The 16,665-nt window shown below is 41.7% G+C and overlaps 1 protein-coding gene across 3 annotated transcripts in view; it reads left to right on the top strand.

Annotated features, from left to right (window-relative positions):
* LOC139391066 (glutamine--fructose-6-phosphate aminotransferase [isomerizing] 2-like) overlaps nt 1-6,084 on the top strand; it is a 34,986-nt gene extending 28,902 nt beyond the window's left edge. Inside the window, exons 14-19 of one of the 3 annotated variants that reach the window (XR_011629561.1) lie at nt 722-994; nt 1,227-1,354; nt 1,600-1,767; nt 1,991-2,152; nt 3,792-4,530; nt 5,034-6,084. Coding sequence is in view for 2 of the 3 variants with exons in the window: in XM_071138559.1 (XP_070994660.1) it covers nt 722-994; nt 1,227-1,354; nt 1,600-1,767; nt 1,991-2,152; nt 3,792-3,836 (776 nt within the window). In the remaining variant the exon portion in view is untranslated. Of the gene's footprint in view, nt 1-721; nt 995-1,226; nt 1,355-1,599; nt 1,768-1,990; nt 2,153-3,791 lie in introns of all 3 variants that reach the window. The other 2 variants (XM_071138559.1, XM_071138560.1) reach the window with 2 other exon arrangements.
* The last annotated feature ends 10,581 nt before the right edge of the window (nt 6,085-16,665 follow it).

Here is a 16,665-nt window from a genome sequence, read left to right as displayed (position 1 = left end):
GGTGGAGACTAGATGTTCTAATAGAGATAAATCTCTCTCTGGTGGAGACTAGATGTTCTAATAGAGAGAACTCTCTCTCTGGTGGAGACCAGATGTTCTAATAGAGAGAACTCTCTCTCTCTCTCTCTGGTGGAGACTGGATGTTATAATATAGAGAACTCTCTGGTGGAGACTAGATGCTCTAATAGAGAGAACTCTCTGGTGGAGACTAGATGCTCTAATAGAGAGAACTCTCTGGTGGAGACTAGATGCACTAATAGAGAGAACTCTCTGGTGGAGACTAGATGCTCTAATTGAGAGAACTCTCTCTCTGGTGGAGACTGAATGTTCTAATAGAGAGAACTCTCTGGTAGAGACTGGATGTTCTAATAGAGAGAACTCTCTCTCTGGTGGAGACTGGATGTTCTAATAGAGAGAACTCTCTCTCTGGTGGAGACTGGATGTTCTAATAGAGAGAACTCTCTCTCTCTGGTGGAGACTAGATGTTCTAATAGAGAGAACTCTCTCTCTGGTGGAGACTGGATGTTCTAATATAAGAACTTTCTGGTGGAGACTAGATGTTCTAATAGAGAGAACTCTCTCTCTGGTGAAGACTGGATGTTCTAATAGAGAAAAGGCTGGTATGGATACTGTGGGTAATCTGTTGACTAAGGGAGAATTCTAGTGTGTTTTGCTGGTAAATGATGACATGCCTTGGCTATCTCCCTCCTTCTCCTCTCAGGTGAGACAGCAGACACTCTGATGGCTCTGAGGTACTGTAAGGATAGAGGAGCTCTGACCGTGGGGGTCACCAACACAGTGGGCTCCTCCATCTCCAGAGACACAGACTGCGGGGTGCACATCAACGCCGGTCCAGAGATCGGTGTGGCCAGTACCAAGGCCTACACCAGCCAGTTTGTGGCTCTCATCATGTTTGGTCTGATGATGAGTGAGGACAGGATCTCCCTGCAGCCGAGGAGGCTGGAGATCATCAATGGACTTAGGATTCTCCCAGGTGAGTTCCTATATGAAAGCCATGTAGAATGACACATTAACACTATAAACCAGCTCAGTGAAACAAAACTGCATCTGTAACCATCACACACTATAGCCAATAGATTACTGCCAGGTGTAACAAAATGGATTGAGTGAACAAAATAGTTGAATGAGAGTGAACCAAATCCTCTCTCCCTCCTCCTTTCGCTCTCCCTCGCCCTCTCTGTCTCTCTCTCTTCTTCCTCTCTCAGACATGATCAAGAAGGTTCTGACTCTGGATAATAAGATCAAGTCCATAGCAGATGAGCTGTATCAGCAGAAGTCTCTGCTGGTCATGGGACGAGGCTTCAACTACGCCACCTGTCTGGAGGGGGCACTGGTGAGGACAGATCTACGATCAGCTTACCCACCCCAAATCCTGACCCTAAACCATTATAGGAAACTTGCCAAACTGACGTTAAATCAGTTTCTAGGGGCAATGTTTTGCTTTTACTCCTATTTTTCGCTCCTTTATATATCATTAAACATCTCACTTTATATTGACATGCCTGTTAATCTATATGAATTATAGACTATTATAGACTATTGATTATGTTATGTCACTGATTGATTCTTCCCAAACAGAAAATCAAGGAAATCACGTACATGCATTCAGAGGGCATCCTGGCTGGGGAGCTGAAGCACGGCCCTCTGGCTCTGATTGACAAGCACATGCCCGTCATCATGATCATCATGAAAGACGCCTGCTACACCAAGTGTCAGAACGCACTGCAGCAGGTCACAGCCAGATCGGTACGTCACATTCCTCACATCACATATTCAAATGCACGTAGACACAACTAAATACCCACCTCGTATGCACGCCCATGACTTAACTGGCTCACGCGTAGTACACAGGCAAAAAAACGAATAACACACACACAGCCTCACTATCAAAAGCTTTGAATAATGAATTCAAATGAATTGATCGATATACTTCTGTAAACCGCTCTGTCGTTCTCTCCTTCCCGTTCAGGGGCGGCCGATTATCCTGTGCTGCCAGGACGACCAGGAGATGTCTAAAAATGCGTATAAGACCATTGAGCTGCCTCACACAGTGGACTGTCTCCAGGGCATCCTCAGTGTCATCCCCCTGCAGCTCCTGTCCTTCCACCTGGCCGTGCTTCGGGGATACGACGTGAGTCTACCACTACCTGCTCTTTCCTTATGGACTTTAATTACCTAGATTTGAATATGTTTTATTTCAATTTCATTACTAAAAGCATCAATATCAATGGTTACAAGTACACACTAAATCAACTACCCACACACCAGTGGCGGTCAGTGCCGTTTTAAGATTAGGGAGGATCATTATTTGTTTTCTATTACAGCATATTGGATGACTGTCATTCATATTCCAGTCACCCAGCTCAATGTAACATTGATAGGTTTAGGCTGCTACATGACACTCACATCCTGTACCCATCATGAGGTTGCTACATCCTAGCCTATGAATGAAAGTTTACAACGTAGGTGCACAGGTCGAGAGAAATTTTAATAATCAAGGTGACAGCCATTGACACATTCAATACCACCTTGCACAATTTTGCCTGCATCTAGCTGATCTAGGGTGTAATCATTAGTCCAACAGAAACGAGAGTTTCTATTGGACTAATTCAGGTATGTTTAACCCCATTTTGTTCCATATGCTTCCGTTTAGGAAAAGTTTTTCAACAGAATCGGTGGAATGAATACACCCCTGAACACATGCGAGCACAGTTCACTTTCATAGCAGCCACATACAAACAGCATGATACATGTGATCATTGTATAATTCCTTCTCGCATCTACGTGCTCTCCCCTCACCTTATATATTCGCTTGTGGACTTGTGGACCAAGTCAAACCTTCATATCATAACCGCAAACCGCTATACACAGCCTACATCGTTATTAGCTATTAGCTAATGTTAGCAAATGTCATAGACAACATAGCTACTAGAACTAAAATGTTAGTAAACCCGCTACAATCATGCAGTACAGTGTACAGTCAACAGCAAGCAGTTTAGCAGATACACTGGCGGGCCCCGGTGGAAATAAATGAATAAAACCAAAAGCTTACCTTGACTTGGAAGAAATGCAATGTTGGATAGCCATAGACAGCTAGCTAACATATGTTTTAGTATGCTAAACTAGCTAGCTGCATTTGGTAGCTGAGTGAAAGTGAAAAAAATATATATATAGCTAGCTCTCTCTCTCTATCTCACTCTTGCTTCTCCTTCATTTTTTAAGAAATTGGTTCAAAACTGTTCAACTATTGTCTTTCCCTCTCTTTGAGTGAACTACTGACAACATGTTATGCACTGCAGTGCTAGCTAGCTGTAGCTTATGTTTTCAGTAGTAGATTCATTCTCTGATCCTTTGATTGGGTGGACAACATGTCAGTTCATGCAAGAACTCTGATATGTTGGAGGACGTCCTCCAGAAGTTGTCATAATTACTGTATAAGTCTATGGAAGGGGGTGAGAACCATGAGCCTCCTAGGTTATGTATTGAAGTCAATGTACCCAGAGGAGGCCGGAAACTACTGTAGATGTCCTCGGCTACACCATGGTGTTACCCTACAGAGTGCTGTAGAGGCTACTGTAGACCTTCATTGCAAAATATGTATTTAGTATAGTTTTATCTCAAAATCATAACTTTTTTTAATGTTTCACTATTTTTATTTTTCTGAGGAGCCTCCACTGCCATATACCTATGCTGTATGTGTATGTAGTCTTGTCTCCTTTACTCATCAGTATTGATCTGATTTAATGGCTGTCTCTCTCCTCTGGTTGCAGGTGGACTGTCCCAGGAACCTGGCCAAGTCTGTCACTGTGGAGTAATAGCAGACAGACAGACAGGAGCAAACAGGACAGGAGGCAGTAGAGACCATAACACTCTGCTCAAGAGAGACACTGAGTGGAGGCTTACACATAAAAGTGCAATTGTGTGTGTGTGTGTGTGTGTGTGTGTGTGTGTGTGTGTGTGTGTGTGTGTGTGTGTGTGTGTGTGTGTGTGTGTGTGTGTGTGTGTGTGTGTGTGTGTGTGTGTGTGTGTGTGTGTGTGTGTGTGTGTGTAAATCTCACGACTGTTTGACCATCTGTCCAATCAGCAGCATTATCACCAATAATGTTTCCAAAGCAAGAGACTATACACTACTGTGCCTTGTACCCAATTGGTGCCTTGTCCACAAACAGTTGAGCCAAAAACACCAAATGTAGGAATAATGCATTGACTTGGTAGATTGAAGTGCTTATAACTCTGCAATATGTGAAAAAGTACATTGTGAATGTTTATGATAATATTCTCTTCATGTGTATTGGGGTCTCTGTCCTGTGGCAGTCTATCATCTTCACTTTGTATCTTGGGAAGTGTAGTCTATTCCATAGCATTCCTTTAAACAGAATAGCCTATAGAGCCCCACAGTGGAAGTGTCATAATATCCATAAAACCTAGCGGTCAAACAGGGAAATGGTTCCAATCATTTTTCCACCATTCATTTTTCTCATAGGGGATTTTAGAAACACTTAAAATAAGGTGTGTGTTTCGTGTAGGCTTACCCTGGTGTGATGTTTTGATAACCATGTAAATCTCTCTCGAACAAGGTGACTTTTATCAATATATTCAGCTCTATTTACTCTCAGATTCGAAAATGCTAATTAGCATTAAAGTATACTACAAATCCCTGCAAGCTCCTGCATGTCATCTCAACTAACAGGTATTATATCAAGAAAAAAATGTATTGCACAAGACAGTTCACAGAATTGTCGTTTTAAAGAAATGTTGCCAATTTATTCATGACTAAATTTAGCTAACTTTAGAGAGTTAATCCAGAGATTCTTACCTTTGCTTCGATTCGGCAGTCTCGTCCAGATCATCATGGTATTTGTAGTTTTTTTTAATAGCCACATTAGCAGCTAAATAGCATTTCATTTGTGGGGGTAAATACAGGATAATATATTGATAAAAGTCGCCTTGTCCTAGAGAGATTTACATGGTTATCAAAATGTAATGCCAGGGGAAGCCTACACGAAACACAGTCCTTATTTATGTATTCTTTCTAAAATCCCCTATGGGCAAAATGAATGGTGGAAAAACAATTGGAACCATTTCTTTGTTTGACCGCTAGGTTTTATGGGTATTATGACTCATACTGTGGTACTCCATAGCTAGGACATTGTAAGGAACTATTCCAGAAAGCGCTATTGATGTACAATGTATGTACATCATAACACTTATGGTGTTATGATGTACACACTTTGCTTTGATGTACTGTATACAGCCTCTATTCATTGTGCCTTGTAGTCCTTTTTAATCCTTCTGAGTGAAACTTTTACTCCTGAGGGGATTACTGTTAATCTACACTCCAATCTGTTGAAAAGGGCTGGATGATACTGCTACAGTTTAGTCTCTCAAGACACCATAATAATTATTCTTAATTTAATTCACTACCCTTTCATGAATCCTTATTCTGTGTTGAGTCGTTGTGTGGTGGTCATCATCATCATCATCATCATCACAATCTTATTCTATTTTCTGTCATGCAGCATTGTGGGGGACATCTGTCACATTCTCTGAAGATTGTCTGCGCTTCATTGTCTTATTTATCCCATGTATGATGCCCACTTTCTTTTATAGTGTATTTCATCTCCCATAATGCCAGTGTTGACCTAACTATTGTTTTCATGAGGCACTACCCTGACATCTCATAGGAAGAGTGATATGCAGAAGCAAGATATAATATGAATTGTAGTTTTGGCAGTTTCACTACGTGTACTGTATAGGGTAAAACATGTTAGATGTACTGTATAGGGTAAAACATGTTAGATGTACTGTGTAGGGTAAGACATGTTAGATGTACTGTGTAGGGTAAAACATGTTAGATGTACTGGGTAGGGTATTTCATGTTATATGTACTGTATAGGGTAAAACATGTTGTACTGCAGTTGGTGTATTTATCAGGTTATTTTATGACGATTAAAAAAAGTGATGCTGATTTATCGCTTTAACTATGATTGTATTTTATACCGTAGGTTTTCTAGCAACCAGATATTCAATGAATGAATTAATAAAGGAAACTTTAGGTGAAAATGGAAAGTGTGCTTACCTTGACCTTTTACTGTGCCTCTATGACCCATTTCAGAAAAAAATAAAACTTTATATGACCCCTTTCAAACAGCCCCTTGTTGACCACGTATTTGCAGGAATACCCCTTTCATACATACAGTATCAGTGGGTAACTGGCAAATGGGGAGAGGTGGTGGGTGTTGTTAAACCATGAGGGCTGTTTGCAGTTCAAATTAGGGAGGTGTTAAAACAATGGAAGTGTTCATGAATTTAGCTGCTAAAAAATAGAGAACCATTCACACAGACCCAATACCTGTATTTTGGTTAAAGGCTAGCTCTTTAGGTGGGTTTTATTTGTCCATGTTTTTGACCCCCTTGACCCCAGATATACCAACAGATGGTATATTAATGGGATTTTGATCTTTGTATGACAGGGATAATACAGTGGGTGTTGGGCCACCATGAGCCACCAGAACAGCTTCAATGCACCTTGGCATGGATTCTACAAGTGTCTGGAACTCTATTGGAGGGACATTTCTTCCATGACAACTTCCATCATTTGGTGTTTTGTTGATGGTGGTGGAAAACGCTGTCTCAGGTGCCGCTCCAGAATCTCCCATAAGTTTACAAATAGGTTGAGATCTGATGACTGAGACACACACACACACACACACACACACACACACACACACACACACCCTTTAAACCCCCTATGCTCCTTTGAGACCACTGTTTCAAAGTCACTGAGATCTTTTGGTAGCCAATAATGCTTATTTAACTCAGTGTGGAAGCACCTGCTTTCAATATACCTAGTGTCCCTCATTTACTAGGTTTTCCCCGAATATGTTCATAGAATACTGGTGCTTGCTGTTATAGTTACATTTCAGATGTGATATGAAATTGAAACAATGTTTCTTTTGCCAATACAAAAGTTAGTCACAAACGTTCAGGATCTCGTGATTACGTCATTCGCTTGTTGTACCAAGACTACCCTCCACCCCATATAATTAGGAATTTCAATACATAGAATATTAATTAGAATAGTGATGTAAAAGGATCTCTACGCTCCTCCCCTCCCCCGCCCCAGTTGTCACTAATTACCACAGCCACAAAGTCAAAATAGGTATCCTAAAAATTCAAATTTTTTGTTTTTGTTTTAAGGTTAGGGTTATAGGCATAAGGTAAGCAGTGTGGTTAAGGTTAGGTTTAAAATCAGATTTTAAAGAAGATCAACGGGTAGGGTAAGGTATCGTGGATTACCAATGGTATGCAGTGTTATAAACCGGGTGGCGAGGAAGTGGTGGGTGATTACTTCATCAGTCAAACTCTCTGTGTGTGCCTATTTAATCTGTATAAAGAGTGAGTGAATGTAATTGAATGAGAGAGAGAACTATTCATTCATTCATCTGAGTCATCGGCAGTTCTCACTGTGGACCTATGCCTCATCGTCACATTATCTAGGGCCATGTGTGTGTGTGCGTATGTGTCACGTGTGTGTACCAACAGCTGCTGTGTATTTACATGCAATCGTGGTAGCGTAACATGTGTATGTATGTATGTGTAGTCTCTGTGTGTCTGAACTTGTTTCCACTAATTGCTATTTTGACCAATCTCATCAGATATTTTCACAATATATCTTTTTCAGAGCTGATCTGATTGGTGAAAAGACAAATTAGTGAAAAAAAAAGATCAGAATTGGGATGCCTGTGTAAACTCAGCCTTTGCGTCATTGTCTATGAGTGTTGTTGTAATGCTGTCTTAGTGCATGTTTTAAAGTGCTATAACTCCTATCTATGCCTTCCCTTTCCCTGGCTCTGGCAATGGGAGTGACTGAAAGGCTATACTGCAGCCCAGCCTAGTCCAGTTCACATCTGGGTATGTGTCATGGTACACTGCTAACCACAGTGTGGGAATCTGCTATTACACACACGCATGCACTCACGCACACACACATGCACACACACACACAGGAAAACATGGATCTCAATCAACGGAGATGAACTGTTGTGTCAGTGTTTGTGTGTACATTTACGTTGCATGTGTGTGTCAGGGTGCATGTGCTTGCCGGAGGCAGCAGAGGAGCCAAATCAAATCATGCCTTATTTGTCACATGTTGATGTGTAACTGGGTGAGAGCAGACACTGTAGTGTTGTTGTGTAACTGGGTGAGAGCAGACACTGTAGTGTTGTTGTGTAACTGGGTGAGAGCAGACACTGTAGTGTTGTTGTGTAACTGGGTTAGAGCAGACACTGTAGTGTTGTTGTGTAACTGAGTAAGAGCAAGCACTGTAGTGTTGTTGTGTAACTTGGTTAGAGCAGACACTGTAGTGTTGTTGTGTAACTTGGTTAGAGCAGACACTGTAGTGTTGTTGTGTAACTGCGTGAGAGCAGACACTGTAGTGTTGTTGTGTAACTGGGTGAGAGCAGACACTGTAGTGTTGTTGTGTAACTGGGTGAGAGCAGACACTGTAGTGTTGTTGTGTGACTGGGTGAGAGCAGACACTGTAGTGTTGTTGTGTAACTGGGTGAGAGCAGACACTGTAGTGTTGTTGTGTAACTGGGTGAGAGCAGACACTGTAGTGTTGTTGTGTAACTGGGTTAGAGCAGACACTGTAGTGTTGTTGTGTAACTGAGTAAGAGCAAGCACTGTAGTGTTGTTGTGTAACTGCGTGAGAGCAGACACTGTAGTGTTGTTGTGTAACTGGGTGAGAGCAGACACTGTAGTGTTGTTGTGTGACTGGGTGAGAGCAGACACTGTAGTGTTGTTGTGTGACTGGGTGAGAGCAGACACTGTAGTGTTGTTGTGTAACATGGTTAGAGCAGACACTGTAGTGTTGTTGTGTAACTTGGTTAGAGCAGACACTGTAGTGTTGTTGTGTAACTAGGTTAGAGCAGACACTGTAGTGTTGTTGTGTAACTTGGTTAGAGCAGACACTGTAGTGTTGTTGTGTAACTTGGTTAGAGCAGACACTGTAGTGTTGTTGTGTAACTTGGTTAGAGCAGACACTGTAGTGTTGTTGTGTAACTTGGTTAGAGCAGACACTGTAGTGTTGTTGTGTAACTGCGTGAGAGCAGACACTGTAGTGTTGTTGTGTAACTGGGTGAGAGCAGACACTGTAGTGTTGTTGTGTAACTGGGTGAGAGCAGACACTGTAGTGTTGTTGTGTGACTGGGTGAGAGCAGACACTGTAGTGTTGTTGTGTAACTGGGTGAGAGCAGACACTGTAGTGTTGTTGTGTAACTGGGTGAGAGCAGACACTGTAGTGTTGTTGTGTAACTGGGTTAGAGCAGACACTGTAGTGTTGTTGTGTAACTGAGTAAGAGCAAGCACTGTAGTGTTGTTGTGTAACTGCGTGAGAGCAGACACTGTAGTGTTGTTGTGTAACTGGGTGAGAGCAGACACTGTAGTGTTGTTGTGTGACTGGGTGAGAGCAGACACTGTAGTGTTGTTGTGTGACTGGGTGAGAGCAGACACTGTAGTGTTGTTGTGTAACATGGTTAGAGCAGACACTGTAGTGTTGTTGTGTAACTTGGTTAGAGCAGACACTGTAGTGTTGTTGTGTAACTAGGTTAGAGCAGACACTGTAGTGTTGTTGTGTAACTTGGTTAGAGCAGACACTGTAGTGTTGTTGTGTAACTTGGTTAGAGCAGACACTGTAGTGTTGTTGTGTAACTTGGTTAGAGCAGGCACTGTAGTGCTGATGTGTAACTGGGTGAGAGCAGACACTGTAGTGTTGTTGTGTAACTGGGTTAGAGCAGACACTGTAGTGCTGATGTGTAACTTGGTTAGAGCAGGTACTGTAGTGTTGTTGTGTAACTTGGTTAGAGCAGACACTGTAGTGCTGATGTGTAACTGGGTTAGAGCAGGCACTGTAGTGTTGTTGAGACAGAGGCCCTAGGAAGTCCCAATCTGTCCCAATTAGTCTTTTTATTGATTACAGTTAATGATCATGATTATTGAACATGCCAAATCATCAAGTTCATCAATCCCATGTATTAATCATTTTAATATTGATGATGGTTGTTGAATGTGGACGGTATTGCCCTGTGGTCTGTTGGCCGCACCACATTATTATGAAATAGTTCAAATGCAGTTAGTGGCACCAGCCCATGATTTGGTTGCACCACAATTACTGTGGGACAAGTTGAGATGGGATGGGAAGGACAGGGTAACTGTTGAATGTTGATGGTATTCGACCTGTGGTCTGTTGGCTGCCTCATGGCTTAGATGATTGCACACAAAATCCTATTTTCTGGAAAATACTTTATTGTTCCGTGTGTGTGTGTGTGGGGGGGGGGGTGTGTGGGGGTGTGTCTGTGTGTGTGTGAGAGAATGTGTATTTGGGTGTGTGTATTTGGGTGTGGGTGTGTGGGGGTGTGTCTGTGTGTGTGTGAGAGAATGTGTATTTGGGTATGTGTATTTGGGTGTGGGTGTGTGTCTGTGTGTGTGTGAGAGAATGTGTATTTGGGTATGTGTATTTGGGTGTGGGTGTGTGGGGGGAATGTGTATTTGGGTGTGTGTATTTGGGTGTGGGTGTGTGGGGGTGTGTCTGTGTGTGTGTGAGAGAATGTGTATTTGGGTGTGTGTATTTGGGTGTGGGTGTGTGGGGGTGTGTCTGTGTGTGTGTGAGAGAATGTGTATGTGGGTATGTGTATTTGGGTGTGGGTGTGTGGGGGTGTGTCTGTGTGTGTGTGAGAGAATGTGTATTTGGGTATGTGTATTTGGGTGTGGGTGTGTTGGGGTGTGTCTGTGTGTGTGTGAGAGAATGTGTATTTGGGTATGTGTATTTGGGTGTGGGTGTGTGTCTGTGTGTGTGTGAGAGAATGGGGGGTGACAATGTGTATTTGGGTGTGTGTATTTGGGTGTGTGTATTTGGGTATGTGTATTTTAGTATGTGCATTTGGGTGTGTGTATTTGGGTATGTGTATTTGGGTGTGTGTATTTGGGTATGTGTATTTGGGTGTGTGTATTTGGGTGTGTGTATTTGGGTGTGTGTATTTGGGTGTGTGTATTTGGGTATGTGTATTTGGGTGTGGGTGTGTGGGGGGGGGGGTGACAATGTGTATTTGGGTGTGTGTATTTGGGTGTGGGTGTGTGGGGGGGGTGACAATGTGTATTTGGGTGTGTGTATTTGGGTGTGGGTGTGTGGGGGGGGGTGACAATATGTATTTGGGTGTGTGTATTTGGGTGTGGGTGTGTGGGGGGGGTGACAATGTGTATTTGGGTGTGTGTATTTGGGTGTGTGTATTTGGGTATGTGTATTTGGGTATGTGTATTTGGGTGTGTGTATTTGGGTATGTGTATTTGGGTGTGTGTATTTGGGTATGTGTATTTGGGTGTGTGTATTTGGGTGTGTGTATTTGGGTGTGTGTATTTGGGTGTGTGTATTTGGGTGTGTGTATTTGGGTGTGTGTATGCTACACTTATGAAGCATCACTTTATTAGGATAATGTTTATGTAGCAGTGTTACATAGTAAATGGTATGCCATGTACTGTATATGTGTTGTGTATATGATTAACGTATAGCTAAACCTAACTTCCTGTGGAAGTGAAGGCTAATTGTTCCAGTGCATCAAAAGACCTTTTAAGAGAAAATACCTCTTTAAATAATCATAGGGTTGAAAGTGGGAGTAGTTTAGGACCATTCTGTTGGAAGCACACAGTCCAACGCAAACACGACCCACCCACTGACCTCATCACATCCTACTGTAACGGCTACACACACACACACACACACACACACACACACACACACACACACACACACACACACACACACACACACACACACACACACACACACAAACAGAGACAGGTGTGTAAACTGATAAGCAGTGCTCCTTAGCATGAAAGGGGAGCCTGGAAGGCTGTTAGTTAGCCTGTCCCCTCCTAATCCTGCATTTTAACCATTTCATAACTGAAAGTATTATTCATTATTTTATTCATCTTTAACCACTGTCTATCTGTGATTTTGATGATTTGTGTTATGTGATTCATTTTGTTTCACAAATGATACTCAACCGTATGTTCATGTTTGTTTGTTTTTGTTTTCTTCCTGTCCACAGTGGACATCTGGTCAGTGGGGTGCATCGTGGGAAAAATGGTGAAGGACAGTGTTGCCTTCCAGGGCACGGAAGGTATCCTTCATTCACCATCCGTGCCATGAGTCATCTCTTACTCATTTCTTTCATTGTCTCTATATCTATACTTCGACATAGTGTTAGATTAGACCATGTGGATGTCTGGGCTTCATGTGTGTTTCCTTAACAGTTCAGATGTGTGTCAGATGTCTACACTGATCGTGTGAAAACAGTTCAGATGACTCACTGATGATTATCATTTATATTGACTGTTTCACCTTTTGGAAGGGTTTGGCACCCTTTCTCCCCTCTGTCTGCCAGAATCTTTTCTTCACAGTTTTGTAGTTAAGGTATGTGAGTATCAGGATTGAGTGGATTACATAAACAATGCAATCTGTTACAGATTAGTTACATGACAAATTAAGTAATCGGTAACCTAATCCTTTGGATTACTCAAAATGATTACCGTAATCTAATTACTTTTGGATTACTTTATCTTCTAACGCCGACATCTTTTAAAATGTTTAAACATGGTAAACTAATATTTTTTTTAAAAAGTGTCATTTGAGTATTTTCAAATTGGGGACTAGTGTTCTATCTATTAATTGTTAAAGCAGAGTCACAGGCCTCCATGCAAAACATTTCAGTTAGTGGCACCAGCCCATGATTTGGTTGCACCACAATTACTGTGGGGTAGCCTCATAATCTTCTTAAGTAATTCAAACTGTTTCATTAAGAAATGTACTAGACTACTAAAACAGTAGGATTCAAAAAAAACATTGCTTATTCTAACATTATGTTCAAGCATGAACCGCTATATGGCCAGCCGGACCTAGGTTTCTGTGACTTGTAGCAGGATAAATATATACTAATGGTAATATATACATGTAAACAGGAGTAATAGTGACCAGTATCAGGATAAATAGATACTAATGGTAATATATACATGTAAACAGGAGTAATAGTGACCAGTAACAGGATACATAGATACTTTAATTGGCTTGTGTGATTTGGATTTGAGCTTTTACTCCACTTGACCTCCAGGGGTCTCTGTGGTTGCAGAGTTAGTTTTATGTCCTTATAAACGTACTGGTATGTAATAGGATTCATGGTAAAGATCTGAAAATGTGTCTGTCCTATACAGCACCCAATGTCACAGGAAGGCCAAAAAGATCATCAAGGACATCAAACACCCGAGCCACGGCCTGTTCACCCCGGTATCATCCAGTACAGGTCAGTACAGGTGCATCAAAGCTGGGGCAGAGAGACTGAAAAACAGCTTCTATCTCAAGGCCATCAGACTGTTCAATAGCCCTCACTAGCCGGCTACCACCCGATTACTCAACCCTGCACCTTAGAGGCTGCTGCCCTATATACATAGACATGGAATCACTGGTCACTTTAATAATGGAACACTAGTCACTTTAATAATGTTAACATACTTCTTTACTCATCTCATATATATACTGTATTCTACTGTATTTTAGTCAATGCCACTCTGACATTGCTCGTCCTAATATTTATATATTTCTTAATTACATTCTTTTACTTTTAGATTTGTGTGTATTGTTGTGAATTGTTAGGTACAACTGCACTGTAGGAGCTAGGAACACAAGCATTTCCCTACACCCACAATGACATCTGCTAAATATGTGTATGTGACCAATAGAATTGGATTTGATTTGATTTTAATGAACATACAGTTGAAGTGGGAAGTTTACATACACTTAGGTTGGAGTCATTAAAACTTATTTTTTTATCACTCCTAAAATTTCTTGATAAAAAGCTATAGTTTTGGCAGGTCGGTTAGGCCATCTACTTTGTGTATGACACAAGTCATTTTTCCAACAGTTGTTTACAGACAGACTATTTCACTTCTAATTCACTGTATCACAATTCCAGTGGGTCAGAAGTTTACATACACTAAGTTGACTGTGCCTTTAAACAGCTTGGAAAATTCCAGAAAATTATGTCATGGCTTTAGAAGCTTCTGGCTAATTGACATCATTTGAGTCAACTGGAGGGGTAACTGTGGATGTATTTCAAGGCCTACCTTCAAACTCAGTGCCTCTTTGCTCATGGGAAAATCAAAAGAAATCAGCCAAGACCTCAGAAAAAAATGTGTAGACCTCCACAAGTCTGGTTCATCATTGGGAGCAATTTCCAAATGCCTGAAGGTACCACATTCATCTGTACAAACAATAGTATGCAAGTATAAACACGATGGGACCACGCAGCTGTCACACCGCTCAGGAAGAAGTCTCCTAGAGGTGAACGTACTTTGGTGCGAAAAAATGCAAATCAATCCCAGAACAGAACAGCCCTTTAAAGATGCTGGAGGAAACAGGTACAAAAGTATCTATATCCACAGTAAAACGAGTCCTATAGCGACAACCTGAAAGGCCGCTCAGCAAGGAAGAAGCAACTGCTCCAAAGCCGCCATAAAAAATCCAGACTATGGTTTGCAACTGCACATGGGGACAAAGATCGTACCTTTTGGAGAAATGTTCTCTGCTCTGATGAAACAAAAATAGAAAATTGTTATGTTTGGAGGAAAAAGGGGGAGGCTTGCAAGCTGAAGAACACCATCCCAACAGTGACGCACAGGGGTGGCAGCATCATGTTGTGGGGGTGCTTTGCTGCAGCAGGGACTGGTGCACTTCACAAAATAGATGGCATCATAAGGATGGAAAATTATGTGGATACATTGAAGCAACATCTCAAGACATCAGTAGTAGTTAAAACTTAGTCGCAGGTAGTTAAACTTAGTCGCAAATGGGTCTTTCAAATGGACGATGACCCCAAGCATACTTCCAAAGTTGTGGCAAAATGGCTTAAGGACAACAAAGTCAAAGTATTGGAGTGGCCATTACAAAGCCCTGACCTCAATACCATAGACAATTTGTGGGCAGAACTGAAAAAGCATGTGCGGTTAAGAAGGCCTACAAACCTGACTCAGTTACACCAGCTCTGTCAGGAGGAATGGGACAAAATTCACCCAACTTATTGTGGGAAGCTTGTGGAAGGCTATCCGAAACGTTTGACCTAAGTTAAACAATTTAAAGGCAATGCTACCAAATACCAATTGAGTGTATGTAAACTTCTGACCCACTGGGAATGTGATGAAAGGAATAAAAGCTGAAATAAATCATTCTCTCTACTATTATTCTGACATTTCACATTCTTAAAATGAAGTGGTGATCCTAACTGACCTAAGACAGGGCATTTTTACTAGGATGTCAGGAATTGTGAAAAACTGAGTTTAAATGTATTTGGCTAAGGTTTATGTAAAATGCTGACTTCAACTGTATATAACTAGCATATGTGTTAATGTAAGACATTCAATGTATCAATAGAAGCATCTTCCTATAGTACAAACCTTATGGCATAAGGTACTGACTAGCAATGTGTATATCCACATATCTTTATCCTCTACATTTGAGAGTACAATTTTTTTTATTTGTGTATGCATATGTTTTTTTGCACACCACTGATCATGTTTAACTCATGCAAGTAAAGGCCCTTGTCAAACGGCTCATTGATGACAAATGGGCTCTTACTCAAAACCATTCCATCAGTAAGGTAATTCCTTTGACACAAAGCATATAGAAATTGGGCATCTGGAGACATAACAACACAACAAGTGAAAGGGTATGGAAAAGGGAAAGGTGCTTAGGCAACACCTCCACTGAGACCTCTTTGAGAGTATCCATGAAGGATTTAGGTTAGGGTTAAGGTCGCTGAATTAGCCTATGTGACAGTCGGATATCATTGTCCCTGTGTGCTGTATTCGTGTTCAGCTCCACGAGGTAGAGGGCTTGGCTCCCTCAGTTCAAACCTTAGCCCCCTCTGTTAAATGTGTATGTCCCTATATAAAAATAGCAAAAAGGTGAAAATGATTGAGTAACAGGTTGACGCAAAACAAATCTGTCTCTCCGCTGCACTTTGTCAGCACAATGGACAGGGTGCACCGTGATGTGTGTAGGGGGGCTATGGAAAGCAGGGAAAAACTCACACGTTCCTACAACACAGAAGTAAGACTGGAGGCTACAGGGCTGCTGAGGGCGGTGATGGACCCCAGCTTTAAGTTTACAGTCACCATGGTACACAGAATCCTCAGTCTTCTCCATCCTCCAAACAAATCACTCCAGGCAAAAGCAACAGATCTTTACGCTGGAGTCAAAGTGGTCTGCAGTGCATTGGAGTGCATCAAGAAGCTGAGTGGCAACAGCGAGTTTGAAGCCATTTGGGCGCAGTGGCAGTGGCACTGACGCATCGTCAGCACCAAGCAAACAGCAACGTTATGTAGGTACAAATCTCCAACCATACCTGGTGGACAGTACAGTGGGCCAGCAGGACAGTGGATAAGAGACTGAGTGTAAAAGACTGTTCTTCAGCACGTTGGATGCTGTTATTGGTGAAACAGCCAAATGGTGGAGGCCTTGTGTGCTCTTGACCCAGAGAACCATTACTTTCTAGATTTGAAAATCACTGCTGGATCTAAAGCAAAAAAACCTTGGTGGAA

Source organism: Oncorhynchus clarkii, chromosome 31 (genome assembly GCF_045791955.1).
Source record: "Oncorhynchus clarkii lewisi isolate Uvic-CL-2024 chromosome 31, UVic_Ocla_1.0, whole genome shotgun sequence".
NCBI lineage: Eukaryota > Metazoa > Chordata > Actinopteri > Salmoniformes > Salmonidae > Oncorhynchus > Oncorhynchus clarkii.
Note: the sequence above shows the minus strand (reverse complement) of the source record. Positions and strands in the feature narration are given on the sequence as shown.